The 22,574-nt window shown below is 46.0% G+C and overlaps 1 protein-coding gene across 6 annotated transcripts in view; it reads right to left on the bottom strand.

Moving 5' to 3' along the window:
* The window catches only part of KAT7 (lysine acetyltransferase 7), a 683,237-nt gene that overhangs the window by 585,107 nt on the left and 75,556 nt on the right, over positions 1–22,574 (bottom strand). For all 6 annotated transcript variants that reach the window (XM_069237807.1, XM_069237810.1, XM_069237811.1 and 3 more), the window contains exon 2: positions 16,842–16,880. In XM_069237807.1, the coding sequence (XP_069093908.1) occupies positions 16,842–16,880 (39 nt within the window). The remainder of the gene's footprint in view (positions 1–16,841; positions 16,881–22,574) is intronic.

Here is a 22,574-nt window from a genome sequence, read left to right as displayed (position 1 = left end):
TAGAGGCTATACACTACACAATTATTTAACTACTATAATATTCACTGAGTGCCTCCTTCGTGTATGACGTTCTGTTTGATTTTTCTTATAGTTTAGTGGGGTAGGGGTGTAGGCCCCCAGGAGTGCACCGTGGGTGATTTGAGATTTATACATTTTTCTCCTAAAATAGAAGCCCTGTGCGATTTGAGTATCCCATCTCTCGTTTTCCTTCTCTCACTCCCTACTCCTTCTCAGGATGAGATGTGGCACAAAAGCCTGGCAGAGAATGTCTTATATTCCTGTGAGCGCCTGCAGAATGAGAATACAAGCTAAGAAATCTAGGATAACAGAAGGGCCTCTGAAAAAGGGACTCTTGCCCATATAATGCCCCACTAGTATGTACAAGCACTGACAAAGCCAATGGGTCTCGCCTATGTCAGATCTATTGGATTTGTCAATATTTTTTTTTAGACATGTTGCAAAGCAGCACAAGCCACTGTGCAACTTGGCTTAAAGTCAAGGGGGGAAAAAAGGACTGCATCATAGAGCTTTTTTTTTTTTTTTTTTTAAATGCTACTGTGCAATATGCTTCAAAAATAAGGTGTAGGGTGTGGTAAGCAACACAAGGGAGGGCCAGGGGAGAAGGGTGGGAAACAGCAATGGGAGTGGGGAAAGCATCATGAAGGAGGTGCAGGAGGCAGCAATCACATTGTGAGTAGCTGACGGGCACTTTTTAAGTTGATTGTCTCTGTGCTTGGTCCATGCTCCAAAAGGGACTCTTGATCATATGCTATGTGCCACCAGTATGAACAAGCACTGACAAAGCCTACAGGCCTAGCTATGAGAAATCTATTGGCTTTTTCAGAAATTTTTACACATGTTGCAAAGCAGTGACAAAGACAAGCTGCTGTGCAACATGGATTGACATAAGGAGAAAAAAAGGGCTATGACATGGCCAGCCTTGACTGCATCAGCGTTTTCTTCCAGCTTAAACAAAAAAAACCTGATGGGGAAGCAACACAGGGGAAGTGTGGTGGTGAAAGGTGAGATCAGCAACAAGCCAACAAATGGTAAGCAATGAGTGGACAATACGTCTTGCAAGCAAGGGGCATGCAACACATGTGCGGTCACAGACTTGACCTAAAAATAAAAGTGGGAAGAGAAGAATGCAGAAAAATGGAGAAGAGAGGACTGTAAAAGAGAGAAAAGTAGACCGCAGTAAAGACGTAAAACAGGGTCATAGCAGAGCCCAAGAGAGATGGAGGGGAGGAAGGGCATGAGGAGAGACAAAAGACAGACGAGAGTTCTGGAAAGAGAAAGGAAAACGAAATTAAGGCGAGAAGGAAAATAGGGCATGAGAGAGAACAGAAGAAAGGGAGGTAGAGTAAGGTCATGAAAGAAGAGAAGTGTAAGAAAGGGAAGCAGAATAGAGAGAAAGTTTGAGACGAGTACATAAAAGAAAAATAAGAGAGAAGACATGAGATGAGGTGAAGTAGCGCGGCAGCGAAAAGATGATAGGAGAGGGGAGAGATGAGCAAAGAAGGTGAAGGGGGACTGCAGGGTCAGGAGGAAGATACTTATTGGATAAAAACACGGTGAAGAGTCTTGGCAACGAGACACAGCTCACAACTGTGTGACAGGGAAACTTCCTGCTGTTTAAGTTTGGACCTAGGCTGCTCATCTCCCATTCTTAAATGTGCTAGGTTTTGGAGATCACCTCCTGTCGTGTTTGCCCAGAACAAGGAAGCTGCTTGGTGAGCGGGCTTAGATACAAGTGATAAATTAAAGACAGACGAAGCCTCTTCCAAATGTGCATAACTATATAAATAGCAACTATGTGTATTCATGATATATGATCTTACTGTTTCAGTCAATGATTTTTTGATAAACTGTAGGTTTACAAATGTAAGCATGAGTCAATTGGAAGAGAGGGTTTATGTGGCTTGGTATACCTCAAGGATTAAGCACTCTCACCACTTTAAACATTCTTAGAATATTAAAAGCGGGAGGGACATGTGTGGCACAAATGTATTTGGAGGTCCAAATCAGTGAGCCTCATTACGACTTCAGTGGTCCTTTCATATGACCGCCGAAGCCGCTACAGGCAAAAGACCACCAGTAACGGAGGTCTTTTGCCTGCCATATTAGGAGTGTTCCACTGGGCCGGCGGGCGAAAACAGCTTTTTCGCCCGTTGGCCCAGCGGAACACTCACCACAACACTGACGCCAGCAATGTTGTGGTGCGCTGGGTGCGACAGCACCTGTTGAGCATTTTACTCCTCATAATTTGGGCAGTGCGATGGGGCAGTGCATGGGGACCCCTGCAATGACCATGGCAAGTGCATGGGTAGTGCAGAGGCCCCCAGGGGCTGCCCAGAAATCCCCATTCCACCAGCCTTTCCATGTTGGTGTTTACCGCAATGGAAAGGCTAGGGAATGGGGACTCATAATCGGATTACAACTGCCCGGACCGTCTGGCTGCAGCCTGGCGGTGTCAGTTGTTTGACCATGGCAGCAAAGCCACGGTCATAATGGGGCGGTCGGACAGCCCTGTCGGAGGCGGTCCGACCGCCATTGCGAGGCTGGTGGTCTTAAGACCTCCAGCATCTTAATGAGGCCCATAATTAGAAAAAAGGGACACAAGTCTGTTGCGCTCTCTTGCAAGTCAATACAGGAGAAATGTAATTTAGCAAGTGATCCTCTTCCAAGATCCTCACACAATCTAATTACGACAAATGCAGGAGTATGTGACATCCAGTCCTCATTTGACCAGGCAGAGAGGACGTTAAGACTGACGTGACACTGACCTGGTCCAAAACACTGGATTAAAGGGGGTTGAATACTCTGCAGTTGGTGAGTTATATAGTGTGCGTGTGCCCTTATGTAGCCTGGCACCCATGGGACATGGAATGGTTTCCAGGCCTTGCCAATGCAGGGAAGTGATGCACATTCTCATCAACAAGAGAGAAAAATGGGAAAGGTGCCGTACTGAAGAATCACCTTGCAGTAGAGTATCCACCCAGGCCCAATGACACTTCACAGAACCAATGACATGAGGAGGGTTGGAGAATGTCCAACATGTTGCAACGAGAGCTCACTGCTTGAAGGCTAATCAAAGATTTGAGCAGGCAAGGACCGAAATTTCTGAAAACAGACTGTTGTGGCGTGAAGTCAGGCAACATGTCTCAATATGTGCCCTGGTTATAAACAAAGCTGCATGAAAAGAAAACTGAAACATACCGGGCACCATATCAGGGCATTCCAAGTCATAACAATTATCACGAGTAGAAGCATTTTGCAAGCAAAGGGAGAGCCACCTCCAGCACAAGAGATACAAGAATGAACCAGAAATTGAAGAAAATGTGCACCTACAGCAGAGAAGAACGAGTTACTTACCTTCGGTAACGACTTTTCTGGTGGATACATTAGCTACCTGTGGATTCCTCACCTCATGAATACTCCCATGGCGCCAGCATTCGACGGAAATCTTCTTACTAGTCTCTGCACGTCGACGAGGACGTCACTGTCTCGCACGCGACGCCGTCTGACGTCATACAGGCAATAAGAGGTCCTCGACGACGTGCAGACGTCAGTACCAATCATTTTTTACGTGCATGAGAACAACCAGGCAATGCAATGAAAGAGCAAGGCAACATCCATTATATTGTAAAATACACCACATTGTATGAATAACTGTAAATCTTTTTATGTACATATATATAAATATATATATATAAAACTCTCTCTTAAAATATATACACACACCAAGTATATACATAAAGATATATACACATATACACATATATATATATAAATATATTATATATACATCTATTGCACCCTCAAAGACCAAGAGGAGCGCACTCAAGGATTACTTGGCAAGACCATAAAGGCAACGGGGAGGCGGGTGGGACCGTGAGGAATCCACAGGTAGCTAATGTATCCACCAGAAAAGTCGTTACCGAAGGTAAGTAACTCGTTCTTCTGATGGATACAACTACCTGTGGATTCCTCACCTCATGAATAGAGTCCCAAAGCAGTACCACGCCCGGCGGTGGGTGCCTAAATGGTCAAACCAAGAAATCCTGCAGCACTGACCGTGCAAAATGGCCGTCCCTTCTAACCTCAGAATCTAAACAGTAATGTTTTGCAAAAGTGTGAAGGGACGACCAAGTTGCGGCCTTGCAGATGTCGACCACAGGAACACCTCTGGCTAAGGCCGAAGTGGCCGACTTAGCTCTGGTGGAATGAGCTCTAATGCCCTCAGGAGGATCCTTCTTTGCCAAAGAGTAACATATTTTAATGCAAAGAACAACCCACCTGGATAGTGTTCTCTTGTGGACTGCCTTTCCTCTCCTCTTGCCCACGTATCCAATAAACAGCTGATCCTCCAGCCTGAAATCCCTTGTTCTATCGATAAAGAAGCTCAACGCTCTCTTTGGGTCCAGACGGTGCAGTCTTTCTTCCTCTTTGGAAGGATGAGGCGGAGGATAGAACGTGGACAAAGTAATTGCCTGAGCCAAATGGAAGGGTGAAACAACCTTCGGGAGGAAAGCAGCCTTGGTCCTCAACACCACCTTATCCCCATAAAAAGTTGTATAAGGGGGTTTTACTGATAAGGCCTGCAACTCACTCACTCTCCTTGCTGATGTTATAGCTATCAGGAAGACTGTTTTTAAAACCAAATACCTCAAGGGGCAAGAATGCATAGGTTCAAAAGGGGACCCCATAAGGAAAGTCAGGACTAAGGACAAATCCCATTGCGGCATAACGAATGGCTTTGGAGGATATTGATTTAGAAGACCTTTCAAGAATCTGATAACAATAGGGGATTTAAATAAATATGGTTGGTCTGGAAGACATATGAAGGCTGACAAGGCCGATAAATAACCTTTAAATGGTAGCCACTGCACAACCTTTTTGCGCCAGAGATAGAGCAAAAGACAAAACGTCCGATAGATGAGCATGTAAGGGATCAATCTGCCTCTCTCCACACCACGCAACAAATTTAGACCACCTATTAGCGTAGATAGATTTAGTGGAGTGTCGCCTGGCCGCTAATATAACATCCACTACCTCAGGCGGGAGAGAGAAGGAACTCAGGTTGCCCCGTTCAATCTCCAGGCATGTAGGTGCAGACTCTGGAGGTTGGGGTGTAGAACCTGCCCCTGCGACTGTGAGAGGAGGTCTGCCCTGAAAGGGAGACGGAGCGGCGGGCACGTTGAGAGTTGGAGAAGGTCGGAGTACCACACCCTCCTTGGCCAATCCGGAGCTATTAAGATTACTAGAGCCCGGTCTTGGCGAATCTTCCTCAATACTCGAGGAATCAAGGGTATGGGAGGAAACGCGTAAAGCAACTGGCCGCACCAGGTCATTTGAAACGCGTCCCCCAACGCTTCCTGCATCGGATACTGAAGGCTGCAGAACAACGGACAATGCGCGTTCTCTCGAGTGGCGAACAGATCTACCCGAGGAAACCCCCACTTCTGGAAGATTAAACGGACTTGATCTGGATGGAGACGCCACTCGTGGTCTGCCGAGAAGTGGCGACTGAGACTGTCCGCACGCACGTTCAAAACTCCGGCCAGATGGTTTGCTATCAAGCAAATCCGATGGTCCTTTGCCCAGGACCATAGTCGAAGAGCTTCTCTGCAGAGAAGGTACGACCCCACTCCTCCCTGCTTGTTTATGTACCACATCGTGGTAGTATTGTCCGTTAGGACCTGTACCGACTGACCACGAAGGGAAGGGAGGAAGGCCTTGAGAGCCAGACGTACAGCCCGTAACTCTAACAGATTGATGTGAAAAATCTGTTCCTCTGGAGACCAAAGACCTTTGATCTCCAGATCCCCCAGATGAGCTCCCCACCCTAGAGTGGAAGCATCCGTTATGACTGTGGCCACTGGTGGCGACTGCTGGAACGGCTTTCCTTGTGAAAGATTGTTGCTTGCAATCCACCACTTCAAATCCACAGCAGCATCTCTGGAGATCTTGACAGTACCCTCTAGATCCCCTCTGTGTTGAGACCACTGCCTTCGGAGGCACCACTGAAGAGCCCTCATGTGCCAGCGAGCATGCGTGACCAACAGAATGCAGGAGGCAAAAAGACCGAGCAGTCGTTGCTCAATCCGCGGAGTCGACAATACCTCCGCCGAAGTCGGAGATCGGCGCCGATCTTCCGAAGCCACCGACGCCGCATCCGGCGCCACAGGTAACTTCGGCGCCGACTGAAGAGCAGTTGAAACGGATGGACCCACCGGAGTCACAGGCCGAAATCTCGACGTCGACGGGATGGAAATCCCTGGGGCCAATCCCTCCGAAGCCACCGGAGCGGCCACCGGCGCCGACACTGGCGCCGAGCCCACGTTCCCAAACGGGAGAAAGGGCATAAAGGGTGCCGGCCGAAGAGGCGCAGGATCACCCAAAGAAAAGGCCAAAGGCCCAGCCGGAGCACCCCCTGGAGCCATCTGTTGGAAGATGGCATACATCGCATTCAAGAATGCGGAACTATCGGCTCCAGGGGTGGGAAAAGCCGGATACTGGGGTGCCTGACTCGGAGGCGACCCCGACGCCGGCCTCGGCGTCTGCGCCGGAGAAAACACTTGAGGCTCCAATATCTCAATCACCGACGCCTGTCCAGGCGAAGTTGGAGACGCCGGAGAGAGCAACGGCGTCGAAGGATGCGGCGTCACCGTGGGGCTGACCTCCCATGTCCTCCGGCGCCGATCTGGAGACCTGGAACGAGCCTCCCTTGAATGACGCCGAGATTCTCTACGGCGCCGGGAGTCTCGATGACGCCGATGTCTTGGAGAAGACTTTTTCTTGTGATGCTTCTCCTTTGACTTGGCCATAAACAGCTTCGCCTCGCGTTCTTTAAGGGCCTTCGGATTCATGTGCTGACATGAATCACAAGTCGAGACGTCGTGGTCGGAGCTCAAACACCAAAGGCAATCGGAATGAGGATCCGTCACCGACATCTTGCCTCCACACTCACGACAAGGCTTAAATCCAGACTTTCTCTGCGACATTATTTCCACAGAGAAAGAGTACGCAGCAAGATATACACTGTAACCGCAAGAGTAACAGTTGCTCCCTCGAAGATAACCGTTTCGAATGCACGGAAAAAAGGGAACTGACGTCTGCACGTCGTCGAGGACCTCTTATTGCCTATATGACGTCAGACGGCGTCGCGTGCGAGACAGTGACGTCCTCGTCGACGTGCAGAGACTAGTAAGAAGATTTCCGTCGAATGCTGGCGCCATGGGAGTATTCATGAGGTGAGGAATCCACAGGTAGTTGTATCCATCAGAAGTGTGCCTTCTTGCGCAGAATAATTTAACAGTGGAACAGCAGCACACTTTTATCTCAACTAGTGAAACAATGTCTGCCCTTGCTGCTTGATAAGGGTCGAAAAACGCATACTGGGCATAGTATATCACAAACATCTAAGATTGCCCGGATATGGATCATAATTGGACATCAGTATGGTCACAACAGCACTCGCCATGTAGAACAGGACTTCAATCACAGTGTAAGCAGTGGAGGGGCATTAATTAAGGTGAATCGATCTGTGCTAGGTCCGTGTACGCCACACAAAGGAACTAAAGTGTCTCTTGGCCTGCGCTGGCCAAATAGGAAGCTGCAAAGGAGCGTGACATTGAAGCCAACAAATGGTAAGCAATATGAGGCTCAAAGTCCTTTATTGTAAATTCATTAATCTCACATGAGAAAGGGCATGTGGTGCATGCGCTGTCACAGGCTCAATCTAAAAACTGTGCACATATTTAAAGCAATGTGTGTGACTCACTAATGAGGATGGAGGAAGAGAATTCCAGAAATAGGTACCCTCATTCAAAAGGTACCTAACTAATTTGAGATTACAGCTAAATGATACCAAAAATAGGATAGATGCAGAACAATATCCTGTGTTTATTTGGTATAAAGAAGCAAATACATGTAAGCAAAAGTCACATGTCCGTGGGAAGATGGTGACCCATGAGAAACTGCAATATCAAATCAGTCACTTGAGGGAAAGGGTTATGACTTCCTGACCCACCTCTGTCCCTCCTACTGCCTACTTATTGCCCCCAAATTCCTTAACCAGCAGAAACCAGCATTTGCAAAGCAATGGGTCTCGCGTTTGCATGAGTTGGAGCTACAGGCGTTGTAAATTCCTAACTGGACTTTTCTTGCCACATAAATTGAAAATGAAAAGTAAAACAGTTGGCATAAGCGAGCCGATTCAAAACACCGCTGCCGTCATGAGCATGAGCACGAAGAAGAGACACAAAAGGAACAGGAAGTTCGCTCACAGTCAATCACATCTGCAAAAGTGCAATTATCCATGTAAAATGGTCGCTGTCCAAGGCGGTAACAAAACCGCTCCAAGGAGGAACAAAAGTAAAGCATTTACCAATGATAAAAAATGAATTTTTAAAGACAAACGAGTGAAAGTGATGGGCGTGGTTAAAAGCCCACAATACTTATAAAGGGTCAAAGCGTTTGCACAATCGACTTAAAAACAGCAGAAGACGTTATAGATGTCTTGTATTTACCTATGTCAGTGGGAGATGCTGATGGTGAGCCTGCAGCAGTGCCCGAAAAAGAGGCAGTGTCAGAAACCCCACTGGCAGTAGGGGCACAGGGAGACAAAGTGCCAGCATGTGCAAAGAGACCAGAAAATAGCTATGAAGAATAAGAGGACAACGCCACACATGCAGTAGGAGGCAGACGCCACCACTCATCCTACCAGTTCCTGAAGTAGTTCTAACTCCACCTTCAAGAGGTGCTGGACAGACACCCCAACCCCACTATTATCCCTAAGAGTTTGAGACGCACTGCAGATTGTGGGGGTAAAGAGAAGTCGAAATGACAGACAATCGCCACACTCCACCTACTACTGGAAAAGAGGATAAGAGTATCCGATAACGCCCTCATATCCTTACCTTAAGAGACTATCCTGGCCCTGCAGATAGAATTACCATTGAAAGCTCTTGGTCCCTGCCTCATGTCCACAAAATGCCTATGGTGTACTTGTAGCTGGATGTGCTTCATATACTTTTCACAAAATTTATGAAAGATAGCATCTGCCACAAGTGCGTTATACCTAGGTGGCTGAACTTATTGATTTTAACTGTATTCACAGATTCCAGGTTTGCCTTTGGAATTATTTGCGTTCGTCTGTGGATCCAGAGGGGGTTTCTCACTTCAGTGCAGCCCCCTAATAAGAATGGGTTGTACAAAATTTGTTAAATGACCTCACACACCCTCTGAAGGGCACAATCATAAAATGTGCTTCTCAATCTACCTCAGACAAAGCATCTCAAGGAAATGCATCGGCAAGCAAGGCTGCTTTGTATCCCAATGGCAAAGTCACTATTCATACATCTATTTCCTGTACCTACTCTCAAATAAGTCTCTGCCTTGTAGAAGTGAGCATCTGATGTGGAGAAACAAGCACTGATCAAACCGAACCATAAAAGGGACCTTGATGGAGTGTGGAAGGGTGACACTGGGACAGCGGTCGTCCCAAAATTATTCTTCTCCAAAATAGCCAGACTATCATAGCCTGGTCCATGTCAAAAGAGACGGTATGATTAATATCACAGTAGACCACTCGTATGCACTCTTCTTTTCTCCTGCTGCCCACAATTATTGCCACTCTTGTGTCACCTGCCAATCTGACAATATTGGGAAATGGCTCAGACAAGTGGTTCGTATCCTGTGGTCTGGAGACCCATTGAGGGGAGTCGCAACGGGGAAACAGGAAATCGGCGAATGCTCCAAAAAGTAAATATTAATCAAGTGCATATAATAATACAAATAGAGACGCAATACGAAGAACGAATGATTAAAAAATGTACGTAAAAGTGAAGGAATTTTAAACTGGAAGCTAAAAGTGAAGTTGGTATCTTCAGATTGATTCTTGGAGCAGTGCAAGTGCATGAAGAAAATATAATAAGAAAATATAATATGGACCAAGGGTGTCACAACTAAATTAAAAAACACACATCCAACCCGCTTCTTTAAATTAAAAGTTTGATTTTTAATTTGTGAGTAAGATCAAATATTTCATCAACTGTGTATTTGCTTGATGAATTATTGTTTCAGTATTTTTGTATATTGTGTTTCAGTTAAAATCATCAAAATTGTTTAGGCCTGGTCCCTGGCTTCCAGTAATGACTCAAAGAGGGTCCCCAGATTTCAATAATGATTCAGTTAGGATTCCCAGGTTTTGTTAATGATTAAGTGGGGGTTCACTGAAGTAAAAAGTTTAAGAACTGCTGGATCAGACCATCTTGGCTGACATCCACCTTCTTGAAAGCCCTTCGACCATCTGTAAACCTTTATTCAGATGCCTAAAGAACAAGTTACTTACCTTCGGTAATGCTTTTTCTGGTGGATACACTAGCTACCTGTGGATTCCTCACCTTATGAATTCGTCCTTGCGTCAGCATCCGACGGAAAGTCTTCTTCCTAGCTGCCCACGTCGACGAGGACATCATAATGGCATGGCTCCACGTGACTCCGTCTGACGTCAACATGCCAATAAGAGGTCCTCGTCGGCGTACTGACGTCAGTTTCACCTCATTTTTTTCGTGCCTTTGAGGCGAACAGGTGAGAACCGACCCATCAAATACCATAATAATAATAATAATAATAGATATATATACAAAACACAAAAACATTGTCCATTGAACCCATATATTTACATAGTTACCTTAAATACATGTATATACAAAAATATATAGAAACATTTTTCCAAGTACTGCAAGATAAGCGTGAAATCAGGCAGGCAATGGGGAGGCGGGAGGGACCGTGAGGAATCCACAGGTAGCTAGTGTATCCACCAGAAAAAGCGTTACCGAAGGTAAGTAACTTGTTCTTCTGATGGATACAACTACCTGTGGATTCCTCACCTTATGAATAGAGTCCCAAGCAGTACCGCACTCGGTGGTGGGTGCCCGCCTGATTACACCAAGAAATCTTGCAATACCGAACGAGAAAAATGACCGTCCCTCCTCACTTCATAGTCTAGAAAATAATGCTTTACGAAGGTATGGAGGGACGCCCAAGTTGCCGCTTTACATATATCTATTAACGGAACTCCTCGCGCTAGGGCCGAGGATGCAGACTTAGCCCTAGCAGAATGGGCCCTGATTCCTTCAGGAGGGACTTTTTTTCACCAGAGAGTAACAAATCTTAATACACAAGATGACCCTCCTGAAAAGTGTTAGTTTCTGGACCGCTCTGCCCTTCCGCTGTCCAACATACCCAACAAACAGCTGATCATCCAGGCGAAAGTCTTTAGTCCTCTCCAGGTAGAAACTCAGCGCCCTCTTAGGGTCCAACCTATGGAGCCTCTCTTCATCTTTAGAAAGGTGGGGAGGAGGGTAGAACGCGGGTAGGGTAATAGACTGCCCTCTATGAAAAGGAGTGACAACTTTCGGCAGAAAAGCAGCCCTGGTTTTTAGTACCACTCTATCAGGGAAAAACATGGTAAATGGGGGCTTAACGGAAAGGGCTTGAAGCTCTCCAACTCTCCTAGCAGATGTGATTGCAATTAAGAAAACAGTCTAAGACCAAATATCTCAACGGGCATGAATGCATGGGCTCGAAAGGCGAACCCATCAAGAACGTCAATACAAGATTCAAGTCCCACTGAGGCATGTGAAAGGGCGTAGGAGGAAACTTATTCACTAAACCTTTAATAAACCTATTTACAATTGGAGACTTAAACAAAGAAGGCTGGTCCGGAAGGCAAAGAAACGCCGACAGAGCTGCCAAATAGCCCTTAACTGTAGCTACCGTACAGCCTTTCCTTGCCAAACTAAGAGCAAACAAAAGAATATCTGAAAGGTGGGCCTTCAAGGGATCTTTTTGATTCTCTCCACACCAAACCACAAATTTTGCCCACCTGCCGGCATAAACAGATTTAGTGGAGTGTCGCCTGGACGATAGAATAACATCCACTACATCCGGTGGGTGAGAAAACGAACTCAGGTTGCCCCGTTCAATCTCCAGGCATGAAGGTGCAGGCTCTGGAGGTGGTGGTGTAGAACCTGCCCCTGTGAGAGGAGGTCTGCCCTGAGCGGGAGATGTAGCAGAGGGCACTGAGAGAGTTGAAGCAGGTCTGTATACCATACCCTTCTGGGCCAGTCCGGAGCCACCAAGATGACTTGGGCCCGGTCTTGATGAACCTTCCTCAGAACCCGAGGAATCAAGGGTATGGGGGGAAACATGTAAAGCAACTGGCCGCTCCAGGACATCTGAAACGCATCCCCCAATGCTCCTTGCAACGGATACTGGAGGCTGCAGAACAACAGGCAATGCGCGTTCTCCCGAGTGGCGAATAAATCCACCTGAGGAGTACCCCACATCCCGAAGATGTGGAGGACCAGATCTGGATGGAGACGCCACTCGTGATCTATTGAGAAGTGACTACTGAGACCGTCCGCACGTACATTCAGAACTCCGGCCAAATGATTCGCTATTAAGCAAATGTGATGGTCCTGAGCCTTAGGACCAGAGCCGCAGAGCTTCTCTGCAGAGAAGGTACGACCCTACTCCTCCCTGCTTGTTTATATACCACATCGCAGTAGTGTTGTCTGTCAGGACCTGAACAGACTGACCGCGAAGGGAAGGGAGGAAGGCCTTGAGCGCCAAACGTACTGCCCGCAATTCCAACAGATTGATATGCAACATCTGTTCCGCTGGAGACCAATGACCCTTGATATCCAGGTCCCCTAGATGAGCTCCCCACCCTAGAGTGGAAGCATCCGATATCACTGTGGCCACTGGAGGCGGCAGTGAAAACGGTTTTCCTTGGGAAAGGTTGCCGTCCTCTGCCCACCAAAGAAGATCCGCTACAGCGTCCTTGGAGATCTTTATTGAATCCCTGAGACCTCCTTTGTGTTGGAACCAATGCCTGCGGAGGCACCACTGAAGAGCCCTCATATGCCAGCAAACGTGAGTGACCAACAGAATGCAAGAAGCAAACAGACTTAGCAGGCGTAAGACCTTGAGGACTGGAACTGCCGCTCCAACTTGAAACAACGGAATCAGCACCTGAATGTCCCGAACCCGCTGAGGCGGGGGGTAGGCCCGAAACATTGTTGTGTCCAGTACTGCCCCTATGAACAGGAGGCGTTGAGAGGGCTCCAGGTGAGATTTGGGCACATTTACAGAAAAACCCAGATCGAACAACAACTGGGTTGTCATTCGCAGATGAGACAACACAAGCTCTGGAGACTTGGCTTTGATTAACCAATCGTCCAGGTAGGGAAAAACCCCTACTTCCCTCCTTCTGAGATGTGCTGCAACAACGGACATCACATTTGTGAAAACCCGAGGTACTGAAGTAATTCCAAACGGAAGGACCGCAAACTGGTAGTGTTGCGTTCCGACCACAAACTGGAGATACTTCCTGTGCAACTTGATTATCGGAACATGAAAGTACGCGTCCTGCAAGTCGACAGACACCATCCAGTCTCCTTCGTTCAACGCCAATAGCACTTGCACTAGGGTCAGCATTTTGAATTTTTCCTGCTGGAGGAACAAATTCAAAATCCTCAAGTCTAGGATCGGCCGTAAACGACCATCCACTTTGGGAATCAGGAAATATCTTGAATAACACCCCTGACCCCTTTCCTGCAACGGTACCATCTCTATAGCGCCCTTTGCCAACATGGTGACAACCTCCTGTTGTAACAACAGAAGATGGTCTTCTGAACAAAAGGAGGGACGGGGAGGAAAGGGAGGAGAGAACTCCTGAAAGGGGAGAGCATAGCCCTTTTCCACAATACTTAGCACCCACGAGTCTGTTGTAATCTACTTCCATTTCTGCAGAAAAAGACTCAATCTTCCCCCCTACAGGAGAAGTATGGATGATAAAGTGGGGAAAACTAGGGCTGCTTCTGCTATTGTCCACCAGAGGAGGATGAAGAAGAAGAGAGCTGCTGGGCTGGACCTCTAGCCCTACCCCTACCCCGCCCTCAAAAGGCACAATAGGGCAGATTGGCAGGTTGCTGGGCGTAAGACTGCGACCTCCGAAAGGCAGAGCCTCGAATGCACCCCCGGAACCTGCAAAAAGGTCTATAAGGCATCATAGCAGAGGTCTGTAAAGCCCAGGGACTTAGCTGTCGCCCGACAGTCCGTAAACCGTTCAAGGGCAGAGTCCGCCTTGTCCCCAAACAACTTTTCCCCATCAAATGGAAGATCCATTAAGGTGGATTGGACATCTGAAGAAAATCCAGAGTACCATAACCAGGCATGCCTCCTAGTAGCCACAGATGTTCCCATGGCCCTGGCTATGGAATCCGAGGTATCCAGGCCAAATTGTATAATCTGCTGTGCAGCAGCCTGCGCATCCATAAAAAGGGATCCAAACGATTTCTGCATCTCCGGTGGCGGTTCCTTCGCCATTTCTTTAGCGGAGTCCATAAGGGCGTGGACGTATCTGCCCAGCACGCAGGTAGAATTAGTAGCCTTAAGCGCCATACTACAAGATGAAAAGATCTTCTTTGAAGACTGCTACATCCTCTTGGACTCCCTATCAGTTGGGACTCCAGGGAATGTCCCAGGAGCAGACTTCGCAGAACAGGACGCCTGAACTACTAAGCTTTCCGGAGTTGGATGTTGTGATAGAAAAACCGGATCTCCTGGTGCGCCCCTATGTCTCCTCACCACTGCCCTATTCACAGCAGGAGTTGTTACTGGCTTTTTCCATAAGTCCAAAATAGGCTCAGTTGAAGCCTCATTGAAAGACAGTAAAGGGTCAGCACTGGACGAAGAGGGATGTAGTACCTCTGTGAGCAGGTTAGTTTTTACCTCCGCCACAGACAAAGGCAGATCCAGGTACTCAGCTGCCTTCCTCACCACTGTATGGAAGGAAGCGGCCTATTCAGTAAACTTCCCCCGGAGACGCAATGTCCCACTCCGGGGAAGTATCTAGACCACTTGCAGTGGCAAGACCCTGGAACTCATCTGAAGGCTCAATCTCGCCTTCCTCCAGCTGTCTATATTCCTCCTCTTCCAAAAGTCTCAATGCCTTTCTCCGAGATCGAAGATGTCTCTAGGGCCGGCATCGACAAAGAGTCCATCGACGCTGATGACTTCGAATCCCAAACTGGACCAGAAAGAGATGGATGACTCCTAGACTCACCCGACGCCGGTGCCGGCGCCGGCACGGAGTCGAAAGATGACCTTCTCGGAGTCGGTTGGCAGGAAGGTGATGGAGTCGGTCTGGAAGGGGACATCAACGACATCGGATGGCGCGGAGAAGGAGTCGGTTGACGTGAAGGAGGATCCACCGTCACAAGTGGAGGACTCCTGCCAGGGGATACCCTCAGCGCCGAACCGCCAGTCTCTGAAGGGCAGAAGGGCATGAATGGAGCCGCCTTGTACTGCGCCGGCGAGCCCATATTAAACGCCAATGGCCCCGTGGGACCCGCCGGTGCACCAGCAGGGGCCATGGATTGGAACACGGCATCCATGCATTAAAAAATGGAGCCGGATCCGTCCCTGGAGCCGGGAAAGCCGGGTACTGTTGTGCAGATGTCTGCTGTACATCAGACGCCCTCAACGCCGGCGAAAACTGAAGGCTACGATGAACGACCTCAAAAACAGATGGCGCCGGTGACAACTCCAGACTCTCAGGCTGAGGCGTGACAGTAGGACTCATATCCCATGTCTTCTGGCATCGTGAAGATCGAGACCTCGACCTCGATCGGCTCCGCTCCGAACAGCGCCGAGAGTCATAATGACGCCGCTTCTTATGCCTTTTGGGACAAGCATGGGAGGAATCCTTTTTATGGCCCTTCTTCGCTTTTGCCAAGAAGAGCTTCGCCTCACGCTCCTTCAGAGCTTTTGGATTCATGCTCTGGCACGAAGAGCATCTTACTACATCATGCTCCGAACTAAGGCACCAAATACAGTCCGAATGGGGGTCGGTCACTGACATCCGACCCCGCATTCTCTACATGGCTTGAAACCGGACTTTTTTGGAGGCAACACTGTAACCACCAAAAAGCGTTACAGTCATCAACAAGCCAGGAAGAAAAACCGTTGGCGTCGAAGGCACGGAAAAAAGGAAAACTGACGTCAGTACGCCGACGAGGACCTCTTATTGGCACGTTGACGTCAGACGGAGTCACATGGAGCCGTGCCATTATGACGTCCTCGTCGACGTGGACCGCTAGGAAGAAGACTTTCCGTCGGATGCTGACGCAAGGATGAATTCATAAGGTGAGGAATCCACAGGTAGTTGTATCCATCAGAATGCGGTTTATGTTCTTTTGTTCTTGTAATTGTGTATATGTTCCTAGGGTGGGTTGAAGCCTATTCTTGTCCATGGGTCACTTCAGTTTCTTAACTCCTGCCAGAAAGAATCTGACCTGACTAGTGCAACTTCCTCAGCAGTGTGCCCATAGAGAGAATAGTGGTTGGCCGAGAACTGCTGGCCTCTTTAGAATTCATATTGACCTTCTTGAATAATGGAGAAGAAACATCTGCCTTACTTACAGAAAACAGAATGGATCAATCCCAACAATAAGGACTCTTCCAAGAGGCCAGTCACTGTTTTCTTAATGACTAAAGAGATCTCAGTACCACACGAGGGCATAGATTGCCTGGGAAACTAAATTCAGAGCCTGCTACAATAAAGTAGTTCACACCAAAAACATTAGAAATATTCCAAGTGCAACATCAAATATGAGCGTATAGAAAAAACATGTGTACTGATAATTCACATTAGACCATTACTGAATTTACAATCCTCTTACTGCATCCTTATTATGTTTTCAAAGTGCTATGCAACTATGACTTGCCCCATCCAGCAGCCTTTCAATAACTTTTGTTGTTACCTTTCTTATTTTCTCTGTTCCATCATCAAAATTCGGGAGCTGAAGAAAAAGAAACAAAGAAGTAATTCTCCATAAAAGAAACACATCATTCAACATTCATGAAGGCCTGCAATAAAGAGTAAACATCTTTAGGAAGCTAGTTCCATTCAATCAATCCAGTCTCTTTTTTTGGGCATAACACAATCTGCAAAATGTCTGGCATTCATGTAAAAAACACGTAACGGTCATGTTGAGGACTAGGATGCTTTGGAGGCCATTCATAGTTCTTCAGGTACTGCCCTTGCTCATGTCACACTTCCAAAAAGTAAACACATACTTTAAAAAAAAACCAATTCATTGGAATTTGTCATATATACATAAACACATACAAAACATTGATAAAAACAATCAGGCACAGTATTAATCCAAGTACTTGGGTGCTCAATAGACATACTGAAGAAAAGTATAGACAGTATCTCTGTTGCTTCTGTGGTCAAAGGTGGTACATATATGCAAAAAAGTCATAGTACCTACTTCTATCGCATAAGCGAATGATATATGTGGGTCCTGCAAAGACAAGGAAGTGCTCGGGGCAAAGATAAAAAAAAACAACAACAAAAAAACAAGCAAACAAAGTCCAACCCAATCAACCAAATGGCGCTGCATAACACGGGGGCATACTCTTGAACAATAGTAGTAAGCTACACGGGATCTCCTCACGAACTGAAGGCAAAAAATGCTAGAGGCATGCCTAAGAGCTCAGTTTCAGTCCTCGCCCACCAAGTAACCATCTGGGTTAGGAAGTAGGTGACCATCCTCGCCTATCGTTGGAGCTTCTGAAAGAGTCAGAGTCTGATCCCAAACATAAGCATGGTCTTTATTGCATCAACCCCCCCCCCTTTTGTGCCTAGACGTTCGTAACACTCTTGCATTCTACCCATCTATCCAGTTCCCATTGCAATTCCATTAGACAGGAACCCGCAGGAGATTTACAAAATATCGAGATATGCAAGCAAGCCAAAATGAAAGCTAGGTCAAACCTGGAGGAGACAGCTCTACTCTACTGTGGGTTTGGGAAACAGTCCTAATGGACAGACAGCTGGACACCTATCAAGGTTGCAGCCTGTAGCAGTATTGACCAGGGCTGTCACAATTTCCCAATATGGAGTAATAATCAGGTAGGACCACACCCTATGGTAGAAGCCAGAGTCATATAATAGATCCCTGGGATGAGCTGCTTGGACCCTGGGAATATTCTGTTCAGTTGTTTTGTAGTTAGGTATACCCTGTGCAGGCAATACCGGGTCAGTTGAAATAGGGCATTACAGGACGTACGCAGAGTGTAGCACAGAACATTAGCCCAGTCTTTATCTGGCAGGTCTAGGGCCAGGTCTACCACCCAGCGAATCCATAAAGGTGGAATATTGTCCTCTGCTTGGGTTAACAGGGAACATATAAAAGAGCATATTGTGGTGCATAGGCTTTAGGCAACTGTGCTCGGAGGGTCTGTCTGACAGCGGCCTCCACTGCACCACAGAACCTGAAAGGGGGCAACAGAACTCTGCTCTTAGGTCCTGGAAGTTGCACAGCATTCAGGAACTAATCTTTGGTAGTCACCATTCCTCTTTGCTCTCAGTCATGCAGCCCAGTCCAGTGCCCGGCATGTGGGGGATGAAGCAGCATCAATACGGGGATGTCATTGGCATAAAGGAGCCTCGTCTTGGAGTGTTGCAGCGCTCAGGCCCACGCTAAACAGAGGGCAGGCAACAGCGGGCCCTCTATTCCTGCTCAAGAAAAGAGTCATGGGATGAGGAGGACTGTTTCCAGACAGGACAGAATGGAAGCAAATTGCCATCCTAGAGTCCCGCCACCCCAGAGCCCATCATGCAGAACACCGCCCATTTTAGTTGTGAAGCAAAGTGATAGAACTCCATGTCTGACATTGCAAGACTTCTCTCATGTGCTGGGAGGTGCAATTTACCCAAAGCTCTACAGGTGTGCTCCCTGCCCCCAGATAAACGAGTGAGCAGTCTGTCCACTTGATTTACAAAACACAAACTTTACAATTCCTTTTATTTTAATTTTTTTATTGTTCTATGGCTTACTTCCTTCAGTGAAGGAAAAGTTAGGTTTATAAAACACAAATTATTAATGAAACTCTAACCCATCACATAACATGCTTTTACATCAAAAATAATCTCTACAATCATTTCAAATAAGATTGCAGTCAGTTAGCTCATAACGAGGGCTCTCGGTTTTATGGTATTTATTTTCATAACATTTACATCTGTATTTATCCATATTTATTTTTTGGACATTTTATTGGTATCTATCGATATTTATTTTGTGTTTTGAGAATAAAGTAAGTCATAAAATGGTATATTTCCACAGCTATTTAACACTTAAAAATGCACTCATATGTGGAAGCCTATCCCATTTTAGCAAATTAAGTAGCCACATAACAACACTACACTCAGATACATATTAGCTTTAGAATCCAAATAAATGCTTACATATGCCTGTGTTTAAGGAAATCTGATCCTATATTGTAACTCCCCATCAGTCTACCCACCCAGCCTTTGCCTGGAATTAATCAAGGACAGCATGGAGAGTGTTTTAAACTATAAAAAAAAAAAAATGTAAAAAAAATAAAAAAAATATCAGTACAATCTGAAAACTGGAAGCCTTACTCATAATGATGTTCCTGTTTAAGAAATTATTTCAACATTATAACTAACACAATTGGCAGTCCATATGGGATCAAGCTTTCTCTTGCCACTCCTGCAGAGTATGTATTTGAGGGTGTGATGGTGGGAGGTGGTGGTTTTGTTTTACTCTTTTGCATAACATTTTTGATTTAACTATCTGAAGGATTTACCCTACTTCTTGCCCCTCTCTCCCAACCTAGCATGGAGCTAATAATATATTAATGTTCCAAAAAAAGTAAAACTGGGCTTAATGAAGCAATGAAAATTAAAAATAAATTAATAGGCGGGGGTTCTATGCTCCCCGTTAAATGCATCAGGGAATTTTACGCTAATTGTGCAAAATGTAAAGATCAATCTATTATCTAGCTGAATAGATGAGGAGGGAGATGGAGCATCAGCCATATTTAAGCCACCTTTTATGCAGTCAACATATATGCACCAAATGGAAATTACCCTATATTATGATCTAATTTCTCGAACAAAAAGCAATCTTTCTTTGATCATGCCTTAATCAGGTCGTCTGGGACTTCAATCTACCAACAAACTGCACAGCTTACAGACAATAGCACAGAAAGCTACGAAAAACCTTTGCACAAAATTCAATAAAAGATGTGTGGAGACGGCAACACCCAGACAAAAAAAAAAAAAAAAAATCCCCCCTCCCCCCCAACTTTCTGGCTACCAATATTCAAGGATTGATTACTTACTGATCAAGCATTTTTGCACGAACCATCAACACCACAAGAATTAAACCTAGAATTCTTTCCAACCACTCTTGCATTACCTTGTTTCTAAGAGAAACTATTAAAAATGGACTCCAAACAATGGAGATTAAACAATAAAATCTTAACCTCATCTGAAAATACAGAGGCAATCAACAGCATGATGAGCAATTATATAAGTGATAACTCAAGTCCTGACATTTTACCTCTACTTAAATAGAAAACGCTTACAGCTACTGTTATAGGCGTATTGATAAATATCAGATTTAAAATGAACAAAGCCACAAATGCCAATCTCCAAAATCTAGGGAGGAAAAAAAAAAAAGAATACAGCCTTGTAAGCCCAACATATTAGCTCTAAATACACTACCTTGCTAAATACGCTTATTAGGAAAAATACAAATACAACAAACTTAAGCCTAAGAGCTTACATCCGGGATACATAACAAGCATTTGCAATACAAAGCAATTTGTCTTGCATTTGCTCTAGTTAGAACTGTTAACATTGTAAATTCCTAACTGGACTTTTCTTGCCACATAAACTGAAAATGAAAAGTAAAACAGTTGACATAAGTGAGCTGATTCAAAGCGTGACGGCCGCAATGAGCGCGAAGGAGAGACACAAAAGGAAAACAGTTTGCTCGCAATCAAACGTGCAATTATCCATGTAACAGGGTCGGTCCGCAAGGTGGCAACAAAACCGCCACAAGGAGGGACAAACGTAAAGCATTTACCAATGTCATCAAAAGGATTTTTGAAAGGCAAGCTCATGAATGAGTGAAAGTGATGGGCGTGAGATGGGAGTGCTTAAAAGCCCACATAGATACCAATACGTCAGATAAAAAGTGCTTGTGCGCTGCTATGCTCAACCTAAACAGCACCAAAATTTGTGAAGCAAATAAAGCAGGGAGAATGCTTGCATTCTACCCAAGTCTAAACAAAACTCCATTGTAAACAAGCCTGGTATAGCCCAAAAAAAAAAACACCATAGAAGGGCAGACATCTTCAGAGAACTCCACTTGGCTAACTTGAACACAAACGCAGAAAAGCTTAATCTACGCTTACTTAACCTGAATCTTCCTTCCCAATTGGAAGATGACAGAATAACAAAATGCACCAATTATGATGGCAGAGATGAACGAGTTACTTACCTTCGGTAACGACTTTTCTGGTGGATACATTAGCTACCTGTGGATTCCTCACCTAATGAATACTCCCATGGCGCCAGCATTCAACGAAAATCTTCTTCCTAGTCTCTGCACGTCGACGAGGACGTCACTCTAGCCCACGCGACGCCGTCTGACGTCATACAGGCAATAAGAGGTCCTTGATGACGTGCCGACGTCAGTACCAACATTTTTTATGTGCATGAGAACAACCCAATGCAATGAAAGAGCAAGGCAACATCCCATAACCTTGTAAAATACACAATATTGCAATGAATAGCTGTAAATTTAATATAACGAACAAATATATGCAAATCATGTATGTACACAAAGATATATATATATATATATATATATATATACACACACATAAATATACACAAGTATCCATATATACAACATCTATTGCAACCTTGAAGACCAAGAGGAGCGCACTCAAGTATTACTTGGTAAGACCAGAAAGGCAACGGGGAGGCGGGTGGGACTGTGAGGAATCCACAGGTAGCTAATGTATCCACCAGAAAAGTCGTTACCGAAGGTAAGTAACTCGTTCTTCTGATGGATACAACTACCTGTGGATTCCTCACCTAATGAATAGAGTCCCAAAGCAGTACCACGCCCGGTGGCGGGTGCCTAAATGGTCAAACCAAGAAATCCTGCAGCACTGACCGTGCAAAATGGCCGTCCCTTCTGACCTCAGAGTCCAAACAGTAATGTTTCGCAAAAGTGTGAAGGGACTACCAAGTTGCGGCCTTGCAGATGTCAACCACAGGAACACCTCTGGCCAAGGCCGAAATGGCCGACTTAGCTCTGGTGGAACGAGCTCTAATGCCCTCAGGAGGGTCCTTCTTTGCCAAAGAGTAACAGATTTTAATGCAAAGAACCACCCACCTGGAGAGTGTTCTCTTGTGGACTGCCTTTCCTCTCCTCTTGCCCACGTACCCGATGAACAGCTGATCCTCCAGCCTGAAATCCTTTGTTCTATCAATAAAAAAGCTCAACTCCCTCTTTGGGTCCAGACGGTGCAGTCTTTCTTCCTCTTTAGAAGGATGAGGCGGAGGATAGAACGTGGACAAAGTAATTGTCTGAGCCAAATGGAAGGGTGAAACAACCTTCGGGAGGAAAGCAGCCTTGGTCCTCAACACCACCTTATCCCCA

This window comes from Pleurodeles waltl, chromosome 6 (genome assembly GCF_031143425.1).
Source record: "Pleurodeles waltl isolate 20211129_DDA chromosome 6, aPleWal1.hap1.20221129, whole genome shotgun sequence".
Lineage (NCBI taxonomy): Eukaryota > Metazoa > Chordata > Amphibia > Caudata > Salamandridae > Pleurodeles > Pleurodeles waltl.
The sequence above is the reverse complement of the archived record's forward strand: the minus strand, read 5'-3'. Positions and strand labels throughout refer to the sequence as shown.